At 41.5% G+C, this 18,730-nt stretch overlaps 2 protein-coding genes and 6 non-coding genes across 10 annotated transcripts; 4 read left to right on the plus strand and 4 right to left on the minus strand.

Moving 5' to 3' along the window:
* The first annotated feature begins 963 nt into the window (after positions 1–963).
* On the plus strand, positions 964–4,077 carry LOC103155412 (early growth response protein 1-like). The gene is made up of 2 exons (XM_007577089.2): positions 964–1,558; positions 2,828–4,077. The coding sequence occupies exons 1-2, from the start codon at positions 1,369–1,371 to the stop codon at positions 3,877–3,879; spliced, it is 1,242 nt and encodes a 413-aa protein (XP_007577151.1). The 5' UTR covers positions 964–1,368; the 3' UTR covers positions 3,880–4,077.
* Positions 4,078–6,771: 2,694 nt separating this feature from the next.
* On the plus strand, positions 6,772–6,844 carry trnav-cac (transfer RNA valine (anticodon CAC)). The gene has a single exon. It is a non-coding gene; the product is annotated as a tRNA-Val (tRNA).
* Positions 6,845–8,069: 1,225 nt separating this feature from the next.
* On the minus strand, positions 8,070–8,142 carry trnav-aac (transfer RNA valine (anticodon AAC)). Its single transcript has one exon. It is a non-coding gene; the product is annotated as a tRNA-Val (tRNA).
* A 224-nt stretch (positions 8,143–8,366) lies between these two features.
* On the plus strand, positions 8,367–8,439 carry trnav-cac (transfer RNA valine (anticodon CAC)). The gene has a single exon. It is a non-coding gene; the product is annotated as a tRNA-Val (tRNA).
* A 475-nt stretch (positions 8,440–8,914) lies between these two features.
* On the minus strand, positions 8,915–8,987 carry trnav-aac (transfer RNA valine (anticodon AAC)). Its single transcript has one exon. It is a non-coding gene; the product is annotated as a tRNA-Val (tRNA).
* A 111-nt stretch (positions 8,988–9,098) lies between these two features.
* On the plus strand, positions 9,099–9,170 carry trnad-guc (transfer RNA aspartic acid (anticodon GUC)). The gene has a single exon. It is a non-coding gene; the product is annotated as a tRNA-Asp (tRNA).
* Positions 9,171–9,950: 780 nt separating this feature from the next.
* trnav-aac (transfer RNA valine (anticodon AAC)) lies at positions 9,951–10,023 on the minus strand. Its single transcript has one exon. It is a non-coding gene; the product is annotated as a tRNA-Val (tRNA).
* A 529-nt stretch (positions 10,024–10,552) lies between these two features.
* Positions 10,553–18,210, minus strand: timd4 (T cell immunoglobulin and mucin domain containing 4). 3 transcript variants are annotated; one of them, XM_016663523.1, is made up of 8 exons: positions 18,026–18,210; positions 16,694–16,872; positions 14,190–14,352; positions 12,962–13,066; positions 12,776–12,855; positions 12,414–12,525; positions 11,197–11,230; positions 10,553–11,037 (listed from the first exon to the last, which is right to left on the minus strand). In XM_016663523.1, the coding sequence occupies exons 1-8, from the start codon at positions 18,114–18,116 to the stop codon at positions 10,953–10,955; spliced, it is 849 nt and encodes a 282-aa protein (XP_016519009.1). In that variant the 5' UTR covers positions 18,117–18,210; the 3' UTR covers positions 10,553–10,952. The 3 variants fall into 3 exon arrangements, with proteins under 3 accessions (XP_016519009.1, XP_016519008.1, XP_016519007.1); XM_016663522.1 differs by having other exon boundaries at positions 12,962–13,087; XM_016663521.1 differs by having other exon boundaries at positions 12,962–13,105.
* Between the last annotated feature and the right edge of the window lie 520 nt (positions 18,211–18,730).

Raw genomic sequence — 18,730 nt, forward strand, 5'->3', positions numbered from 1 at the left:
AAATTACGAATTTTAAGATTAATCTCTGAAATTTTCCAAAAAATACAAGTAAGCCCCCTAAATCGAAATGATAAAGAGATCTGACATTTTGAGATTAAACAGAGAAATTTACTAGAAAAAAATTACGAATTTTAAGATTAATCTCTGAAATTTTCCAAAAAATACAAGTAAGCCCCCTAAATCGAAATGATAAAGAGATCTGACATTTTGAGATTAAACAGAGAAATTTACTAGAAAAAAATTACGAATTTTAAGATTAATCTCTGAAATTTTCCAAAAAATACAAGTAAGCCCCCTAAATCGAAATGATAAAGAGATCTGACATTTTGAGATGAAACAGAGAAATTTACCAGAAAAAAAATTGGAGCTCTAAACATTGAAGGTTTGCGAAAAAAAGAAAAGTTTTGATATTCAGGTTGAGGTTGTTTTTATTTTCCTTTCAACATAATATCAGAGAGGCAGTGCAGCATGAAATCATATTACGCAACAGTATTTAATATCCAGGAAACCACCTGGATAAACTATAAATTAATATAAACAGGAGAATAAAAGATATACGTTAGTTTCATCTTTGAACTCTGTTATTTCCCAGAATTCTCAGCTCAAGACGCGGGGTCACACTGGGAACCTCTGATCCAGATGACTGACTCTCACAACCCGGCTCTGGAAGCTTTTATTCTGAAAAGCGGCCAGACACTCAGGTATATTTTTTTTATCAGCAGCTGGGCTGCAGGATGGCTCTGGCTCTCAGATCAACGGTCTGACAGGAAAACTCCCAAATAAGGCTCGAGGAAGTCGTGACGTTGCTGGAATATCTCCACGTGACGTCGAGCCTGGAGAAAACAAGATGTGACGTGTCTACGGGGTTTCCGGCCATGGCGGCGGACTGTACGCCGTCTGCACTGCGCTCCGGGTTCAGTCCGGCGTCTGGGCTCAGGTCTGAACCGAACCGGGGCGTTCGCGGTCCGAAAAGTGCAGCACAAAGAGCGTAGCGGCACCCGGAAACTGGGCCTCCAAGTTTCCCTTTGTGCCCATATATGGGCTTCCTCCCTCCATATTTGGGAACATACGTCACGAAGGAGACTTTATAAAGCTGGGAATCCTCATTGAGTTTCCGACAGAAGTTAAGCTGAGGTTGAGAGCGGTCGGAACCAAAACGCCTGATGTTATTTAAGTCCGGAGGTGATTAACAAACACCCGTACACACCCGGAACCAGAACCAGCCACCCTCCAGCCTTGGCTTCCTCCGAGCACCACCGAACCCTGCCGCAGCTCCTGCTCCGCCAGAGCGCCTCTCCGCCGGGTTCATCCGTGGACTCCGACCCGCCGCAGGACCGGAGCTCCACCGCTTCCTCCTCCTCCAGAGAGATGGCGGCCACCAAAGCGGAGCTGCTGCTGTCCGCACTCCAGATCTCCGAGCCGCTTTTCGGACATCAGGCGCCGCCGTCCCCGCTGGACGGATACCCGAAGCTGGAGGAGCTGCAGATGCTGCTGCACAACGCCGCGTCTGCAGTCGAGGCGGCCGGGCTGCTGAGCGCCGAGCCCAGCGAGTTCACAGGTGAGCAACCAAAACAAACTACACAACTAAACTAAACAACTAAGAAAGAAAACACAAACAAAACAAGAAAAACACAATAAATATCAATTAAATGTTTAATGAAGAAACTCTGCAGAGGCCTCATCTGTTTTTTTATGAACGCGTTTTTATCATGAAATAAAACCCAAAAAGTAACTTTTTTTTAACTGCTAAGCGTGAAAAGAGTTTGTGCATACTTGTCCCAATAAGTTATAAATTCATTTCATCACATAAATTAAAATTAGCTCATTAATTTCCTTTTTATATGATTTCCTTTTTTTTCTTTCTTTTTTTTTTTTACCAGAAATTGGATGATACAAGTTTCTGAATTTTGACATTTTATTTATTGTTTCTGTTGTTTTGTTTATTTATTTTGGATACTTAAAATGTGTCCAGTTCCCGTGTTAAGTGTTCATTCTAGGGTTTATTGATTTTTGAGAATGTGTTGTTTGCATTATTATGCCATTAATGTTATATTATTAGAAATGGCTTCAAAGCAACAATAGCATAGTTTATAGAAAAAACTTTTGGAATGATTTATCATCCAGCTATATTTGTTATCGAGACAGGCTTGGATCTGCATGTTTGAAACAAAAATGTGTACAAAAACAGCACTAATTTAAAGCAATATCTGGCTGTTCTAGCAGACTTTTATGACTGAGTGTCCAAAGTGTAGGTCAGGGGGCCATTTGCAGCCCTCAGAATTATATTCAATTCAAGAATGGCCTAAATTTAGAATAATAAAATATAGAAAAAGTCTGAAAATTACCAGAAAATTTTAAGAAATGGTTTGCCGTCTTTTGTTTTAAATCTGTCAAATTTATTTTTGAAATTATAAAAGTAAAAGAATACTAAAGGTTTGGTGCCTCCAGCATTAGCTTGACATTTTTGGCTCCCATGCTACAAAGTTTGGACACCACTGATGTATGGAAACCTGCTGGTGGAAAAATTTCCTTCGATTCAATGAAAGTTGCTTCTTACATCATGATATATTGATAAAGCGGCTTAAGAGCTGCAGCAAAGTGCTGAACATCAGTAATAAAATACAGTGATAAAGCTGTTCCTGAACTCAATAAAGTGATGTTAAACAGGTAAAAGACTAACAAGTAAAAATAAGTTTTCAGTGTAAAGATGGACGGTGATATTTGTGAAAATGTGTTAGAGCTGAGATTAAAACACGATGTTCTGGTATGAGTCAATCAGATGTGAGGATGTTCAGATGTGCCTGACCTGTTTGTGTTGCTCCCTCAGATTCGCTGTGTGACCTCCCTGACCTTCAGAGCCTCCCTCCCTTGACCCCCCGCCTCGCCTACAGCGGCCGCTTCTCATTTGAGCCGTCCACCTCCTGCGCCACTGCCGCCAGCAGTCAATGGGCGGAGCCTCTGCTCAGCCTGCTGTCCGGGTTGGTGAGCATGGCAGCGCCGCCCTCTTCCTGCAGTCTCGCCACTTCTTCCTCATCGGTGACATCATCAGTGACATCACCGTCAGCCTCTCAGAGCTGCGGCTCTGCTGACGTCACCTCCATCTTTTCTGTGACACCGGCGTATGGGTCAGAGCTGCTTCCTCCAGGCGACGCTCCCCTCGCCGCGCAGGCCTTCCCGCCTCAGGCCCCGCCCTATGCCCAGCCGACCACCATCCCCATGCTGCCGGACTACCTGCTGCCACAACCGGATGCTGAGGCGGACCAGAAGCCAGTGCTGCCGCCACTCACACCGCTGCCCGCCATTAAAGCCTTCTCCTCGCAGTTCCAGCCACACGGTGCCGCCTGCAGGAGCAGGAAGCTGCCAACAGGGCGGCAGTGCAAGACGCCGCCCCATGAGCGCCCTTACGCCTGCCCCGCTGACGGCTGCGACCGCCGCTTCTCACGCTCCGACGAACTGACGCGCCATGTGCGCGTCCACACGGGCCAGAAGCCGTTCCAGTGTCGCATCTGCATGCGCAACTTCAGCCGCAGTGACCACCTGACCACGCACATCCGCACGCACACTGGGGAGAAACCCTTCGCCTGCGCCGAGTGCGGCCGCAAGTTCGCCCGCAGCGACGAGCGCAAGAGACACGCCAAGATCCACCAGAGGCAGCGGGACCGCCGGGCAGACCGGAGTGCCGCCGCTGTGCCATGCGCCACCGCCACACCATGCGCCACCACCACGCCATGCACCTCTGTCACTATGCCGTCGCCCCCTTCGCTGCCCCAGATCTATGCCTCCTCCCCCTCTCCCCACCTATACTCGTCGTCCTGCTCCTCCCCCATGGGGAGCCCCCTGTCAGAGCTGCCGTCCCCCCACAGCTCCAACATCTGCTGATGTACCCCGCTGTGACTGCTGACCTCAGACTGTTACCTTGCCGGTCAGAACCCTGAGCCTGGACTCTTTTGTGCATACATGTGGATACTGTACATACATGAACGTGCATGAGCGTGCACGTGGTGTTTCGCCTACTGAGTAGGTTATGGGATGTTTGTGTGTTTACACGCTGGAAAATAAAACCCGTTTAAATCCTGACACTGCGTCTGCTTTCTGGTTTATCTTTAACTGCTTCCACTCAGATCAAAAACAACAGAAAACATAATTAAATGTAAAAAAGAATAATATAAAATCAGCTGCTTTTAGCTTTACATCATGCTATAAAGTTATTCAATCATCAAACACATTGCTGATAATTTCATACATGTTTGAGAAAGCCTTTTATCTCTGGCAACCATTTAGCTTTCCAAAATGCCTGGTTGGACTTCGCCCCACCTTCAAGGTGCAGCTCTATCTCACTGAGCTCCTTCAGACTAGCAAGCAGCAACTAGCAAACAGCTAGTGGAGCTGTTGAGGTCATTATAGGAGCTACTGCTCAGACCAACGCTGGTAAAAATGTTGATGGGGTTAATAGTGGAGTCATGTTGAGATAACTTCCTGAAGGCCTTTGTCTTTTTAAAGAGAACGAGGCTCAATTTTGAGGTGGTAAATAAAGAAGTAAAATTTGATATGTACAGCATTTTTATAACAACTAAAGGTAACACAGTTACTTGTTGGTGAAATAAAATGTCTCTATGTGCCTGGAAAATACATGATACTGCCCCGTTAAAGTAACACTTCTTTCAAAGGTTTTAGTCTTTCTCAAACTGAGCTGAAAGAGAATAACACTGGTAGTATTAGTGAAATTTTAGGTTAAAACATCAGTTAAAAAGAATATTCTGGAGATTGCAGAATGGCTATATGTAGGCTTTTATGTCAGAAGTAAATACTGTGTGTGTGTGTGTGTGTGTGTGTGTGTGTGTGTGTCAAACAGCCAATGGGATCAGACTTTGTCACAGCCGGCTCAGCCTGCTCCCTACAGGAAAATCAACACAGCTTTCAGCCCAAATATGGTGCTTCCTGCCACTCCAGCGGATGTCCTGTATCCTTATAAGGAGCTTCCTGCTGGCTGAACACCCGGGCTCTCTCTCTCTCTCTCTCTCTCTCTCTCTCTCTCTGTGTGTGTGTGTGTGTGTGTGTGTGTGTGTGTGTGTGTGTGTGTGTGTGTGTGTGTGTGTGTGTGTGTGTGTGCGCGCGCGCTGTGTGATGTAACACCGGACTGGGACGGCAGGTCAGACTGGACTGAATAAAATGATTCTGCAGCCGTTAAACTAAAAACAGTTTTCAGTTACTTTCAGTAAAAGTCATAACTTGTTCTTTAAATAAAGTTTTTAATCTCGCTCAATTTGACTGATTGTGATTCGTTGAGCCGTTAATCAGCTGATGGTGTTGACCAATGACAGAGAAGCATGATCTCTCTTACCTTTACCCTCAGTCCACTTACTGGTTTCCATCCTGGTTTGCTTTAAAGCAACAGAATACAAAACAATAAAGGCACTTTGTGCTTCAAATAAACCGGTTCGGTGTTTTAAAAAGTCAAAATACCTTTAAACCTAGGCAACAATCTGACAATAAATCTACACACAGCACCTTGCATGCTTATTGTTTCATAAGTTTTCTACTTTTTCAATTTTAGGACCAAAAGATGTCAATAAATTTTACTTTTATTCTGCCCCCTTTACTCTGATACCCTATAAAAAGTATTATCCATCCATCACAATAAAATAGGCCTTAACTACATGACGCGTTTGTTGTATTATTATTATTATTTTTTATTCTATAGACATTTCGGGTAATAACAGTTTATCGAAGTTAAAAATTTTATGTTTGGTTTTAGTTTTTAGTTTTGTGGGATCTACTTTTTTCCCTACCTCACCATTACAACCAAATCTGATTAATTGAGATCAGTCAACTTCGGTTGTGTTCGTGTGTTTCCTTCACATCTCGCTTGACATCATTAGATTTCGACGGGGAGGATACAAATGAAAGAAAATTGCTTCTGAACCGAATTAAGGACGCACTTTTACGTAATAAATAACAGCGGCCGTAGAGCCAGGTGTGTGCGGACGTACACAGAGCCAGAGTACCAAGTGAGAGGGGGATTAATGCGCATAACTTTGAAGTTCTCCGAAATGATTACGCTAGTTTTCGCCCGGGAATCTTACATTACTTTCGCAAACTTGGAATAATGTGGAGCCGGAGCTTTGTGGTGAAAACTGACGGACAAACAGGTGAGAAATATGTTTCATTGCGTGTATCTTTATTGAGTATTAAATAAAAAAACAGCAGGATGCTAATTCGGGTTAGCGAGGTGAAGTGCAAGGTTATGCTAGCTTTAAGTCGCCACATTTGGCGACTTGGTCGGCTTTGAAGTTGTTAAATTGTTTTTAGAAATAACATTTTATTATGTAAAGACAAACTCATAAGTTTTTAATTAAACATGATAGTTGTGAACTAGTGGGTTTTATTGTTGAGATGATATGTTAATCAAATGGTACTTTAGAAATTAACTCACAGGTCGCAGGTTTTCTTTTTACCCGTCCACAGTAACCATTTATTGAGGATTTTTTTTTTTACTTTTTAGGAGTGAACTTCGCGTTTTTGGCGGTACTCTTAATTCCCTGCCAGCATGCCTAGGTGGGCCCCATGTGGGGAAAAGGAGGGCAGACCATATGGGACCCATATATCAGCCCTCCTTTCCCCCACATGGGCCCCACCTAGGCATTCTGGCAGGGTTGAAATGGGAATTGAAAAAAGACATATGGGCTCCGCAGTGAAACATGCTTGAATCCATTATGCGACCGGTTTTTTTCGAAAAGTATTTTTATAGGTGATTCTGACTCTGTTTTACAGGTTTCCGTAGTGTAGTGGTTATCACGTTCGCCTCACACGCGAAAGGTCCCCGGTTCGAAACCGGGCGGAAACACTTTTTTTTTTTCCAAGAAGCCAGTTTTGTCAAATGGTAATTCTGTTACGCACTTGCTGGGTTTTGAATCGGAACCAGCTCCTTACGTTTGCTTGATTTTCTTTCTATTCTTTCAACCTCCTGTTAAATAGGAGACATAGACGGACTTTGCCATTCAACTGTACATTTAAAATGTACATATTGAGCAAAATTTCGTTGCAAGGCTTCAGTAGTAATAAAATAAATAAGTAATAGAAAGTATGAAAAAAAGATTAATGGAGTTTAGTAGTCTGATAGCATGAGGGATGAAGCTGTTATGGAATCTGGTTGTTCTGCATTTGAAGCTGCTGAACGTTTTGCCAGAGGGCAGCAGGGAAAACAAACCATGCTGAGGGTGGAAGGGTCTTTTGTAATTGTCTGAGCCCTAGTTGCTCAGGCAGCGCCTGCAAGTTATGTCGAGAATGGAAGGAAGCTCAGACTGGGGGTGCATTCACACTGCAGCCTGAAGTGACTCAATTCCGATTTTTTTGACATAATGTGACCTGTATCCAATCTTTTCATGGCAGTGTGAACAGCACAGGTCGGATTCTTTTTCAAATGTGACCCATATCCGATACGTATCCGATTCAAATGCGACCTAACGTCCAGGTCGCATTCATCCGAACAGAACGTCACTGATTCTCAACAAATGTCACTGTTCTGTGTCCTGATAAGCGCAAGTAGGAAGAAAAACAACAACCATGATGGATTATATGAGGATTAAGTTGTTAATATGCTGCTCCGGCCGGACAACAACTTCAAATATGTAAGCTAAGCTCCACCGTTAGCCTCCATGTTTACTTCCGCAAACACTGATCACATCTTCTTTTTATGGCAGTTGGCAGAACACTTATAACGCTGACGCTATTGCGCCTTCTACTGCGCATGTGGGACACTTTCAGGTCGTTTGCCCGTTTACACTGCAGAACGCATACAGGTCGCATTTACTGGCAGTATGAACGGACCCACTTGGGCAAAAAAATCGGAATTGCCAAAAAATCGGAATTGAGTCACTTCAGGCTGCAGTGTGAACGCACCCTGGGATGCTGCTGGCAGTGTGCTCTTTACAGTCCCTCTGTAGAAAGTGGACAATGGAAGACAAAAGTGCACTTACTTTAAAAACACTTAGACAAAATTGCAGATGCAGTCTCAATGTGTTATTACTACTTGATGTGATAAAGTGAATGTGGAATTTAAAGAAAAATAATGTTTCCGCCCGGTTTCGAACCGGGGACCTTTCGCGTGTTAGGCGAACGTGATAACCACTACACTACGGAAACCCATGGCATATGATATATAGGTGTAGATTTTTGTAGTTGTGGCCATCCTTTGGTATGTGACTACAGTGAGAAGTCACAGAAGAGCCCAACTCATTATGAGTATTATACAAAATAGTTGAAGATATGTAGCTATATGTTAACAGATAGGAAATAAAAGCATAAATGTATTGCTGCCATGGTATACTGGTGTACAAGGATCAGTGGGTGGTAAGGGGCTATCATGAGTTTCCGTAGTGTAGTGGTTATCACGTTCGCCTCACACGCGAAAGGTCCCCGGTTCGAAACCGGGCGGAAACAACTTTTCTTTTAGTTATTTAATTAGAAATTAAGCCGACCAAGTCAAAGCCTTCCAGTAATAGAATACCTACTTCTTCTGTAACTGTAGAAGTAGTAATAGAAGATGCAGTGAAGTGAAATTGGGTCACTGCATCTTGAAGTGACCCAATTTTGATTTTTTTGTCAAATCGGATTTTTAGACTAGGGACATTCAAGTCGGATGAATGCGACCTGGACGTTAGGTCACATTTGAATTTTGATATGTATCAGATATACAAGTGGCCAGGTTCACATTTGAAAAGAATCTGACATGTAACTTCAAAGTCAAATGTTATTTTCTTAAGTATTTTATGACATGGTTGTTAAAGCTGCTAAGTTTAAGGTGGTTCAAGTGATATACGTGTGTTGCTTTTCTCAACTTATACTTTTTTATCATGCTGGAATAATTAATTAAAATTTTCTGACATATGCTTCTCAGACAAAACATAAATATACATGTTTCCGCCCGGTTTCGAACCGGGGACCTTTCGCGTGTTAGGCGAACGTGATAACCACTACACTACGGAAACCCTGGCATGCATGGCCCCAGCTATCATATCTGTAGAGAACAACACCCTGTCCCCTATAGGGCGGACCTGACAGGCTTAAATGTGTCACATGACTATGCTTACTCAGGTCACTCCTCGTTAGTATAGTGGTGAGTATCCCCGCCTGTCACGCGGGAGACCGGGGTTCGATTCCCCGACGGGGAGGATGCAGTTATTTTTACATGTTTCAATAGACAAAACGGAGGAGTTGCTGTCTTTCATTAAAATGCTTAATTATTAAAAGTGTAACCCCCTCATTGCCATTGTCCCTTCAATAAAAATCAAATGGCACTCATCTCAGTGATGAGGACTTGTCTGGCAAAAGCTCATTAGACTTGTTTTAACTTTCTTTGGCTTAGTCTGAGTACTTGTGAGTACAGACAATGGTTGGTTCTCTCACATGTTTAGAGATATTGTTTTTATTTGATTCTTTCTTGCTAGGAAACCAACAGTTGCCAAATTCAGTGCCTGTAATTGTAAGCTAATCAAAACATGAGTCTCTTGTTAAAATATAAGCTTATTCGCTAAAATGCAGCAGATTCAGCAAGAAATAGTAAATGGCCCACAATTGTATCACTACATTCAGACATTCACCCATACATGCACACATTCACATGTATGTGAAGGTTAAAGCTACTGAGATGCAGTGCAAAGATGTAATATGGAGGACTATTTTGCATCCAAAAAAAAGACCTTTTTAAACGTTGATTTCCACAATCTTTACACTGTTTTAGTTTTATGCTTTATTCCTGTATGTTTGGTTAGTAGATGGGTTACTGGTGTTTTCTTAATGTTTCTGCAGTGTAGTGGTTTCATATGAAACATGTTCTTTTCTTTCTTTTGCACTTACTTTGAAAGTATTCTGACAAAATGGTGAATAGGAAAAGTGATTAATCCATTACTACTTTCAGTAAAAAAATAAAAGTTGAACTAAAAGAAAAACAATGTTTCCGCCCGGTTTCGAACCGGGGACCTTTCGCGTGTTAGGCGAACGTGATAACCACTACACTACGGAAACCCATGCTGTCTCACAAACATGAATAGATTTAGGTAGGTGGTGCAATCAGGCGAGGCCATTATGAGTATTTTTAATGTTTGACTGAGGTATGGCATGATAGTTAAAACCACAGTGAAAGATCACTGAGCTCAATGTTTGTGCCTGGAAGCAGCTACATATGGTGCATTTTTGGGAAATTGGAGTCAGCGATTATGGATCCAACACTTTCTAATGAGAAACCCAACTTTTGTGACTCGTGTGATGCAGAAAAAGTGTTTCCATTGTAATTTTACTAAACATCAATTTCAATACAGCCGAAAAACCACTTCATTCTAGCGTAAAAAACCTTTTAGCAAAAAAACATGAGTTTTTCAAAATTGTTGTATTTCCGTTAAGCCAATTAATTTTTGTACTCCAATTTGCTCAACTTTATGGACAATGGAAATGCAGCTATAAGTCCATGGGGGATTAAAACGTTATGAATAATCCTTCCAGCCTCAGTCTCACATGCTGACAAACACAGAGCTTTATAAGAAATCAGCAAACACAGCATAGGAAGCTTGCTTGTTTTTTCTACCAACAGTATAATCACACTGAAGGAACAAAACATTTAAAACACAAAAATTGAAAACATGTTAACTGCAAACTCCAGCTCTTATTCAGCATATCTGGTCTGTATGAATGATTCTGTTTGAGTCCTGATTATACACTCATATACATTGTTATACACTCAGCATGTTTTCCATTGTACATCTACAACCTAAGAAAACATACTTTTTCACAACAAAATCATCCCTGTCCTTTCACCCCCATATGGACAAATACTGCTTTATGCCGCAGTTAAAAAGTCAGACTCATTAGAAGTAAAACATAAAATCCCAGGCTGGATCCGGATGTTTTAACAGTTCTGTCTTTGTGAAGAGGCCTTTTGTTTCTGTGTCATAAATGCTCTAGTCCAGAGTGTAGATGTTCTCCTGCACTGGTCTCCTCATGCGGATCTCATAGATGATGTGAGGAGGTTCATCTGAAGACAAACTGGGGGGGAAGAGAAGAAAAACTGGTCACAGTGTAGGTCAGAGACTTTGGGTATTTCATCAGGATAAACTCTGATCCTCTGGTGTTTTAAAGACTAATCAGAACAACACAAGATGATGAAAGAACCAGAAGTTAGTAGTTAGTAGACGGGTTACTCACCATCCTGTCTTTAAACTGCCTCTGTAGATCCCACCTGCATCAAAAGCCGAAGGAAAAATAAACAACTAACTGAAGTACAGTTGACTTCCTAACGCTGTATTGTCCCGTTCTCTTCATAATATACATTTTCCCTTAATGTCAAATCTTGAAATGTTATAAAAATGTGTCCTGTCATTTATATGCTGATGATATTCCACTGTTTATTGAGAATTTCTGAAATCTATAAATTATCCAGTCTTTGGGATTGACAGAAATCAATTTACTTTGTAAATCATACGCTCAATTAATTTAGTTTGGAAAATACTTAAATTGGTTTAGAATCAAACTTTGTGTATTTGTAATCGTTCAGATTACTTTGGTAATTTTCACAAACCAAACCACCTGTTGCCACACACAGCCCTTCTTGAAAAAATTTGGTTCTGGACCTTAGAAGGCCACGACATTTAAGTCAATAAAATAATTTTGGATCCACTTGGAAAGTTTGGAAATCAGAACAACTTCAAAGGCTGTAATAATTATCTACAACTAAATGGTAACAAAACAGAAACCCTAATTTTTACTCCTGGTGACAAAATCCATATTATCAAGGAACATTTTAATGTATTTGTCACCCTTGATTTATATCTCTCTCGATATAAATCTTTAAACAGTTTGGTTTATACTATTTGATGACTATCATTGACGAATGAAGCAATTAGTCCAGTGTTTTCTGTTTACTGAACGTTTTTACAGCTGTTGGTTGTCATAGTCAAGCTAGTGTAACTGAACTACTTCCCTCTTTCTCCCTATTTTTTTAATGAAAACTTTTTAATGACCTGTGAAATGTGAAACCCTTTTATCTAGTTATTGTGTTGACAATTAATACAAAACTTTGGGCTCCTCTTTCAGATTTTATGCGAGATTGTGTAATTGTCCCAACTACCAATATTCCAGACACTGTTGCCTTTGTTGCTGAAAGGTGCTATACAAATAAAACTTGACTGATTGATTGATAGCAACCACGCTAGTGTGTAAAGTCATACACACACCAGCGTGTATGACTTTACACTACCAGTGTAGCATCTATGTGTTTCTAATGTTGCTTGATTATTTTTACGATGATCATGTCTGTCTGCTTGTAAGGAAAGCTGGATCTGGACATGCACACAGCTGTATGTGATGTTTTAAAAACAGAAAAATAAGAGTAAAGTCCCATGAACCAAAGCTTTGTGACGTACGTTTGAAGGCCAGAAAGAGGAAAACTGCAGCGATGAGCAGCAAAATGCTGAGGGAGAGAGAGAGGACGGGAGCATTGATCTGAAGAGACAGGGACGGTAGAGGATCCTCCACCTGAAACACACAAGAATGTCAGTCCTGTAGGCAGATCAATTCACTCTGAGGTTGATAAGTAAAGCCCAGTTTATTATCCTTTAAGGCTCCACATTAGAGCAACACTTTTACTGTTTCTGGAAATTCAGACTGAACCCAGAGTGACCAGAAGTCAACAGTATGTCCTTCAGGGTTAGCTGAAGGCCAAAGCTTCAGCAGAACGTCACAAAAAGCTGCAGAGTATTAAAGTAGACATGGTGAGGATCCTTACAGTGATGGCGTCAGAGCGCAGCAGCGTGGAGTTTCTCCTCAGCAGGTCCAGCTGGGACGACAGCAGGGTTTTCCAGTTTACTAGCAGGAGACAGAGGAAGACAGCATTGACACCCAGAGACAGGGGAAGGAGCTTCAGTCTCTGTCAGGATCTGCTCAGCCTCACATTCCTCATGGACCTACGAACCTGTGGTGGTCAGCTCCGTGGACACCTCAGTGGCCCTCGCCTCTGTGACTCTGTCGGTTGTCATCACCGTGGTTGTGGTTGTTTGAGGAGGATTGGTGGATGGAGCTGAGAGAAAGACACTGTTAGCTGGGTTAAAAAACCCAGCTAACTGGAAGTTAGGTAGTCTGATGAAACTGAAAAATAGTTGGCTGTGATTTGACATCTACATGTTTTTAAGGCTGTTTTCCCTCCTGATAGTCTGGTAGATTTGGTTCAGTTGGAGACCAAAATTTGCAACATTCAGGGTTTCCCTCTGTATATTATAAGCCTGGTGGGTGACCAGGCTTTATTTGCCTCCCCACCAGGCTGTTTATTAAATAGGGTTTTTTATACACCAGTAACGATGACAGTAAAAACAGATTACTAGGTTTATAGTTGACGCATTGAACTGGACCTGCCAATTGGCTTTACATGCTAACATTTCCAAATTATGATGCCTCCTCGTGCACCTCTAAATTTGTGCAACTTTTGACATTCTTTAATACAAAAACATTTTGTGCTGCTAATGGACCTCTACCACCGGGCTTAGCAGGTCTTCTTGGGGAAACCTAATGTCTGTTCCTCTTCCAGCTGCTGTGGTTCTCTTTCTTTCTGCTTAGTCAAACCAACCAAACCCTTTGAGCAACCTGTTCCCTTCCTCGCCAGTTGGGGCGCTGCGCCAAGAACCACTGAAGGAAATAACACAAAAACCTCTGAAGAAGACACTTGAGCACAATTTCCTTCTTCACCAAATGGAAATAAAATGGAGGCGTCAGAGTTTAGCTGTTGGAGCCATTTTTCCTGCTACCATCACATTTATCAGTGGAAAAGCCTTTGCAAATCGCACTTAGTCTGGATGTATTTAGGCTGTTGGACTTTTTTGTATATGGGCTTTTCCCACATACACTTGAAATTAGATGTTTATGTACACTGTGTAGGAAGATACAAATATATTTTCGCACTGTCTGAAGTTCAATCAGACCAACCTTCTCTTGTTTTAGGTCAGTTAGAATAAACATAATTATTTGTATTTGCTAGAAGCCACAATAACGAGGGAATGAGAGACCAGTTTTCAGTAAATTTACATAATGAAGGGTGAGTAGGAGGAAGATGCTAATACTCTTAATAATCAGTGAGCTTCAGCATCTGATTTACCTGGGAAAATGTTTTGGTGCAGTTCTGTTTAAACTGAACTCATGATTCATCTCACCTTTCACCACTCTGAGGTTCATGATCATCTTCTTGTCGTTAAACAGGCCGTCAACGTCGACCCTGCAGCAGTACGGCCCGCTGTCTGTCCTCCTCACATTCAGGATGTCCAGGTCCATCTGTCCATCCAGGATGTCCCCCGTCAGCTGATATCTGTCATCCACCTGAAGGGTCAAGGTCAGGTTCAGATCATTAGCTGTTGGAAAAAGGTTGAGCTGGCTTAGAAGGTCTTGGAAGACACTTTCCTCTCTGCTGCTTTCTCCTACTACTCTCAGATTTTAAGCTATCTGCAGGTACTGCTACTTTAACTCGTGTGTGTAAAATAAATCAGCTCCAGAACATTTATGAACATGTTTTAAATACAAGTTTTATAATGATGATCAATATGAAACTAATTCTTTCAAACTCCAAAGAAACGTAACTGGATTTTGCAAGTGTCTATTTAACTAGATGGGAAAAAAATAAGCTCTCAATAAAAAAGGTTTGAGATAAATCTGAATAATCTTAAAATTAAAAGACCTAAAATCAAATTTCTTAGTCTGTTTAAATATTTCAGTTTTCTATATATAAAAAAAGGCAATTTACAAATGATCAAATTATTCCCTATCGGCCAGAAAGATAGTGTTTGCAGATTTGTATCAAAAACAAAAAAAAGCCAGAAACAGGTTTATGTTGGACTTTTTTTGAAGAACATTTTGGCTACATTAACACAGAAAGTTTGGATTCTCAATTGAGATTTAATTTTTTGCTGAAATCAGATGTTTTTTTGTGGTCTTTCATGGTTTTGATTAAATGGGACCACAATCAGACTTCTCTGTGAACTACCGTGTTTCCCCGATAGTAAGACACCCCCGATTGTAAGACGTATCGGGGGTTTCAGGGGGGTCGGCTAATATAAGCCGTACCCCGAAAGTAAGACATATGTCTTACTTTTCGGGGAAACACCTCTCATCTAGCTGCGCGCCGCCTCCTGCCCACGTCCGCACCGTCCCCCTCTCCATACGTCACCGCGTCTGCCGCCTCCGTCTGATCCAAATGAGCGCCGCCTCCTGCCCACGCCTTAATAAATGTTAATTTTATGGTTAAAACAAAAAAATTCGACAATTTTTTCCCCAATATAAGACATACCCCGAAAGTAAGACATAGTGGGGCTTTTGGGGATAAAAAGAAAGTAAGACACTGTCTTACTTTCGGGGAAACACAGTAATTACGACCACAAAGCGACACAAATGCGCAGAAGAAGAACATAGATGTCTCCCTGTAGAGCTCTGTTTACGGCAGAAATAATGGATGCTGCCGTCTTAAAGTTATTCTGAGCCGACAGCATCGTCACAAGATCAGAACAAGATTAAGATAGTAAGAAAAAAGGAAGCACAGCTAGCAAAGGTGATTTTGAAAGTGATAACAGGTAAGTCATTTCTTCATTTCTTAGCATTTGCATGGGTGTTGCTAATATGAAAGTGTTGTTCCAATGTGTGATGGTGGCTCTATAGCTGTTGGTATTCATTAGCTGCTTATGTTGTCTCAGGTATGATTAGCCTACAGCTAATCTACCTTGGTCTGTACAAATGACAAGTCAAGGGTGGAACATGACATGTACTTTGATCAGAATGTACAGTTGACAACTATCATGTCAGTGTTTTGACCCCATGAGCTTAAGTGAGTCTTCCCTTGCAGAAAACTGCAGTTTTAGCTTTTACAGTACATCACAGTACACGACAGTAAGGCCAATATTTTGGACATCTGTCCATAAAAGTTTTTGAATGTGTTTGAGGTTTAAAACCTCACATGGTTGACGAGAGCTGTTGACGTCTCATTTGTTAGTTTGGCGCTGCATTCTTGTGTTAACTGTGCGCAGTCAGTGTAGTTACCATGACTGAAACAGCTTGTACATCAACGCATGCGATCTTCTCATTGGTGAATTGCCAGCCACTTTGAGCTACTGAGTGATTACAAATTGATGAGAGTGAAGAGCATGGATTTTCCAGCCAACTTGCAAGAGCTCATCACAAAAAAGTGTTTTGAAATTGAAAACAGGTAGGTAATTTCTTTTATTTCTCATCTAACATTTGCATGAGTCGCTAAAGTGAATTTATGAAGGCCTCTCGATGTGTGATGGTAGCTGCTTAGTTGTTGATATTTGTTAGCTGTTCATTGTTTCAGAAATAATTAGCTAAAGCTAATCTACCTAGGCATATGCAAGTGATGAGCCAATGGTTGAAAACAGTTGACAACTGTCATATTTGTGCCTTAACTTCTTAAGTTAAAGTGAATCTTCCTTTGCAGAAAACTGCAGTTTTGTCTATACCAAAGTATACTGCAGTAAATTCAATATTTTAGACATGAAACAATGACAACATACTGCAATATTAAACAACACAAAGCATATTTTGGACATAAAAAGTCAGATTTGGGTCGCATTAGTCTGCTGTGTGACTGAGGCGTTTACTGCTGCCAGTTTAAACTGATTGAAGCTGGAATGAGAACCAAAGGAAGATGGCAGACCTGGGAGATGGCACCGTTCTCGTCTGTCTGCACCAAGATGTTGTTGCACCAGAACGTCCCACAGCCTCGACCCCAACAGACCCGACTCAGACCGAATCGCTTCACGGAGTACTGACAGGACAGAGAGGCCACGCCCCCTTCTGTCACTTTAAAACAGGACACAGACATCAGCGGTCCACCTTAAGAACACAAAGATCAGAAAACAGATTTTATATTTCCATATCTGTTTGTTAAGGAGACATGCAAGAGCAGACAGTTCCTCAGGTTTTATCAGGTGTTAAATTTATACCGCAGTGTGAAACCTGATTAATGTCTCTCTGAGCCTTCCTGTCATCCAGACCTCCTTTTACTGTGAGCTAGCTGGTTTATTTTTAATTGTGGGAAAGAGATAAATTTTCCAGCATGGTTGTAGTCTAAATGGAAGAAAAGCCAAAGACGTCTGGTTTATCAGTCTGAGTAGCCATGATTTATGTTCATCGTTCTGAAGACGGGGGAGGGGGCGCGTTTCTCGATTGTTTTTTACCCAGAAAGCACATGGACAAAAACTGTGACTGAAACGGTCACTGGGACTGACTAGTATACAGTATATTCCACTGAGGGAAAGTAACTTTAACATATTAATTCCTCATATGCTAACATAAAGTTTCGTTTTGAAGTATAAGCTGCTACTTACAGGCATCGCTTCAAAGAACTTGACCTGGAATGCGGCGTTCATAACAGACACGTGCTACACATCTGCTCTACCGCTAGCAAACAACCGTACTGATTAAATAACATAAAAGTCAAGCAGTTTCCTAAAAGTCCAACAGATGGCAGCAATGCGCCATGCAAAACAAAACACCCACAGTTTACAGGACACACTTCCTGCTAAAGAGCCCCCTGGTGGTTGAAGAAAAATTCACATATAAACCGGAAAATACAATAAATGAAAAAAATCTGAATGCTCTCTGGTATTGTTAAGGGGGCCGGACCAAATGTGGAGGCGGGCCGGATCCGGCCCGCGGGCCGTAGTTTGGGGACCCCTGCTTTAGATCCTGGAAATACAGAGAACAACAACAAAGCGTTTGCTGAAACACAAATTAACTGAACCCTCTGAGATACTACTTTTAAAACATGACCGATGAAACAATTTATAGACAAGCAGAGCAGAGAAGTGGAAAACATCCTCTGAGATAATAAAAGCTTTAACCAGATTCAAATGGACCACCAGCTAATCATCAAACAACATATTCAAAACTCAGAACAATGAAGCTGTTAACGAAACAAAGAGAAAACTGATTTAGAGTGGAGGGTTGGTTCTGTTGGGACAACATTAGTGCATGTAGGTCTCACCTGACAGGATGAAGAGGAAGGTGATGAAGGCCAGAGGTGATGGATATGACGCTGCAGCCATCCTGTCAACTAAAGAGTGTTTTTTCTGCATGTTTGGATGAGAACTGAACAGTGAGACTCTGTGACGGAGGTTTGGGGGTCACTGAGGGAGGGGCGACACACACTGCGTCTGTTTGTGTCAGTTTGGATGGATGATGACGATGTTTATAGCCTCAACTTGAGAACAATGATGATTTTACTTTTGCCTTAAAAAGAATTCAGATCATTCTACAGTTGGAAGATTTAACAGGGTTGGTGTTATCCACCCATTTGACTATTTAACATCTTTATTAAAATTAGACTTTAGTTTTTGAGGAATATAACCTGATAATTATTTTTTTCCCCTAGTTTTTCTTGGTTTTCTTAAATAGAAAATGTTGGTGGGTATGTTTGAGATGAAAATTAAGCCAAACACATATTTTAATGTCTACATCACTGAGGTTGGCTGCACTGTGTTTACAGTGAAGAAAACTGAAGACAGAAAGACTTTGTTTCACTGTAAGACACACACTGTGGAGACGTCGCAGTCACACAGAGGACTCCTTTATTCTCATTGGATGTTACCATCAGGCTCTTTCTCCTTAAATTGAGATGCTAAAATCCTTTTTAAAATCTGCTTTTAAACCTACTGTTTCTAGATAGGGGTAACAGAAATAATCATTGATG

This window comes from Poecilia formosa, unplaced genomic scaffold (assembly GCF_000485575.1).
Source record: "Poecilia formosa unplaced genomic scaffold, Poecilia_formosa-5.1.2 Scaffold427, whole genome shotgun sequence".
Taxonomy (NCBI): domain Eukaryota; kingdom Metazoa; phylum Chordata; class Actinopteri; order Cyprinodontiformes; family Poeciliidae; genus Poecilia; species Poecilia formosa.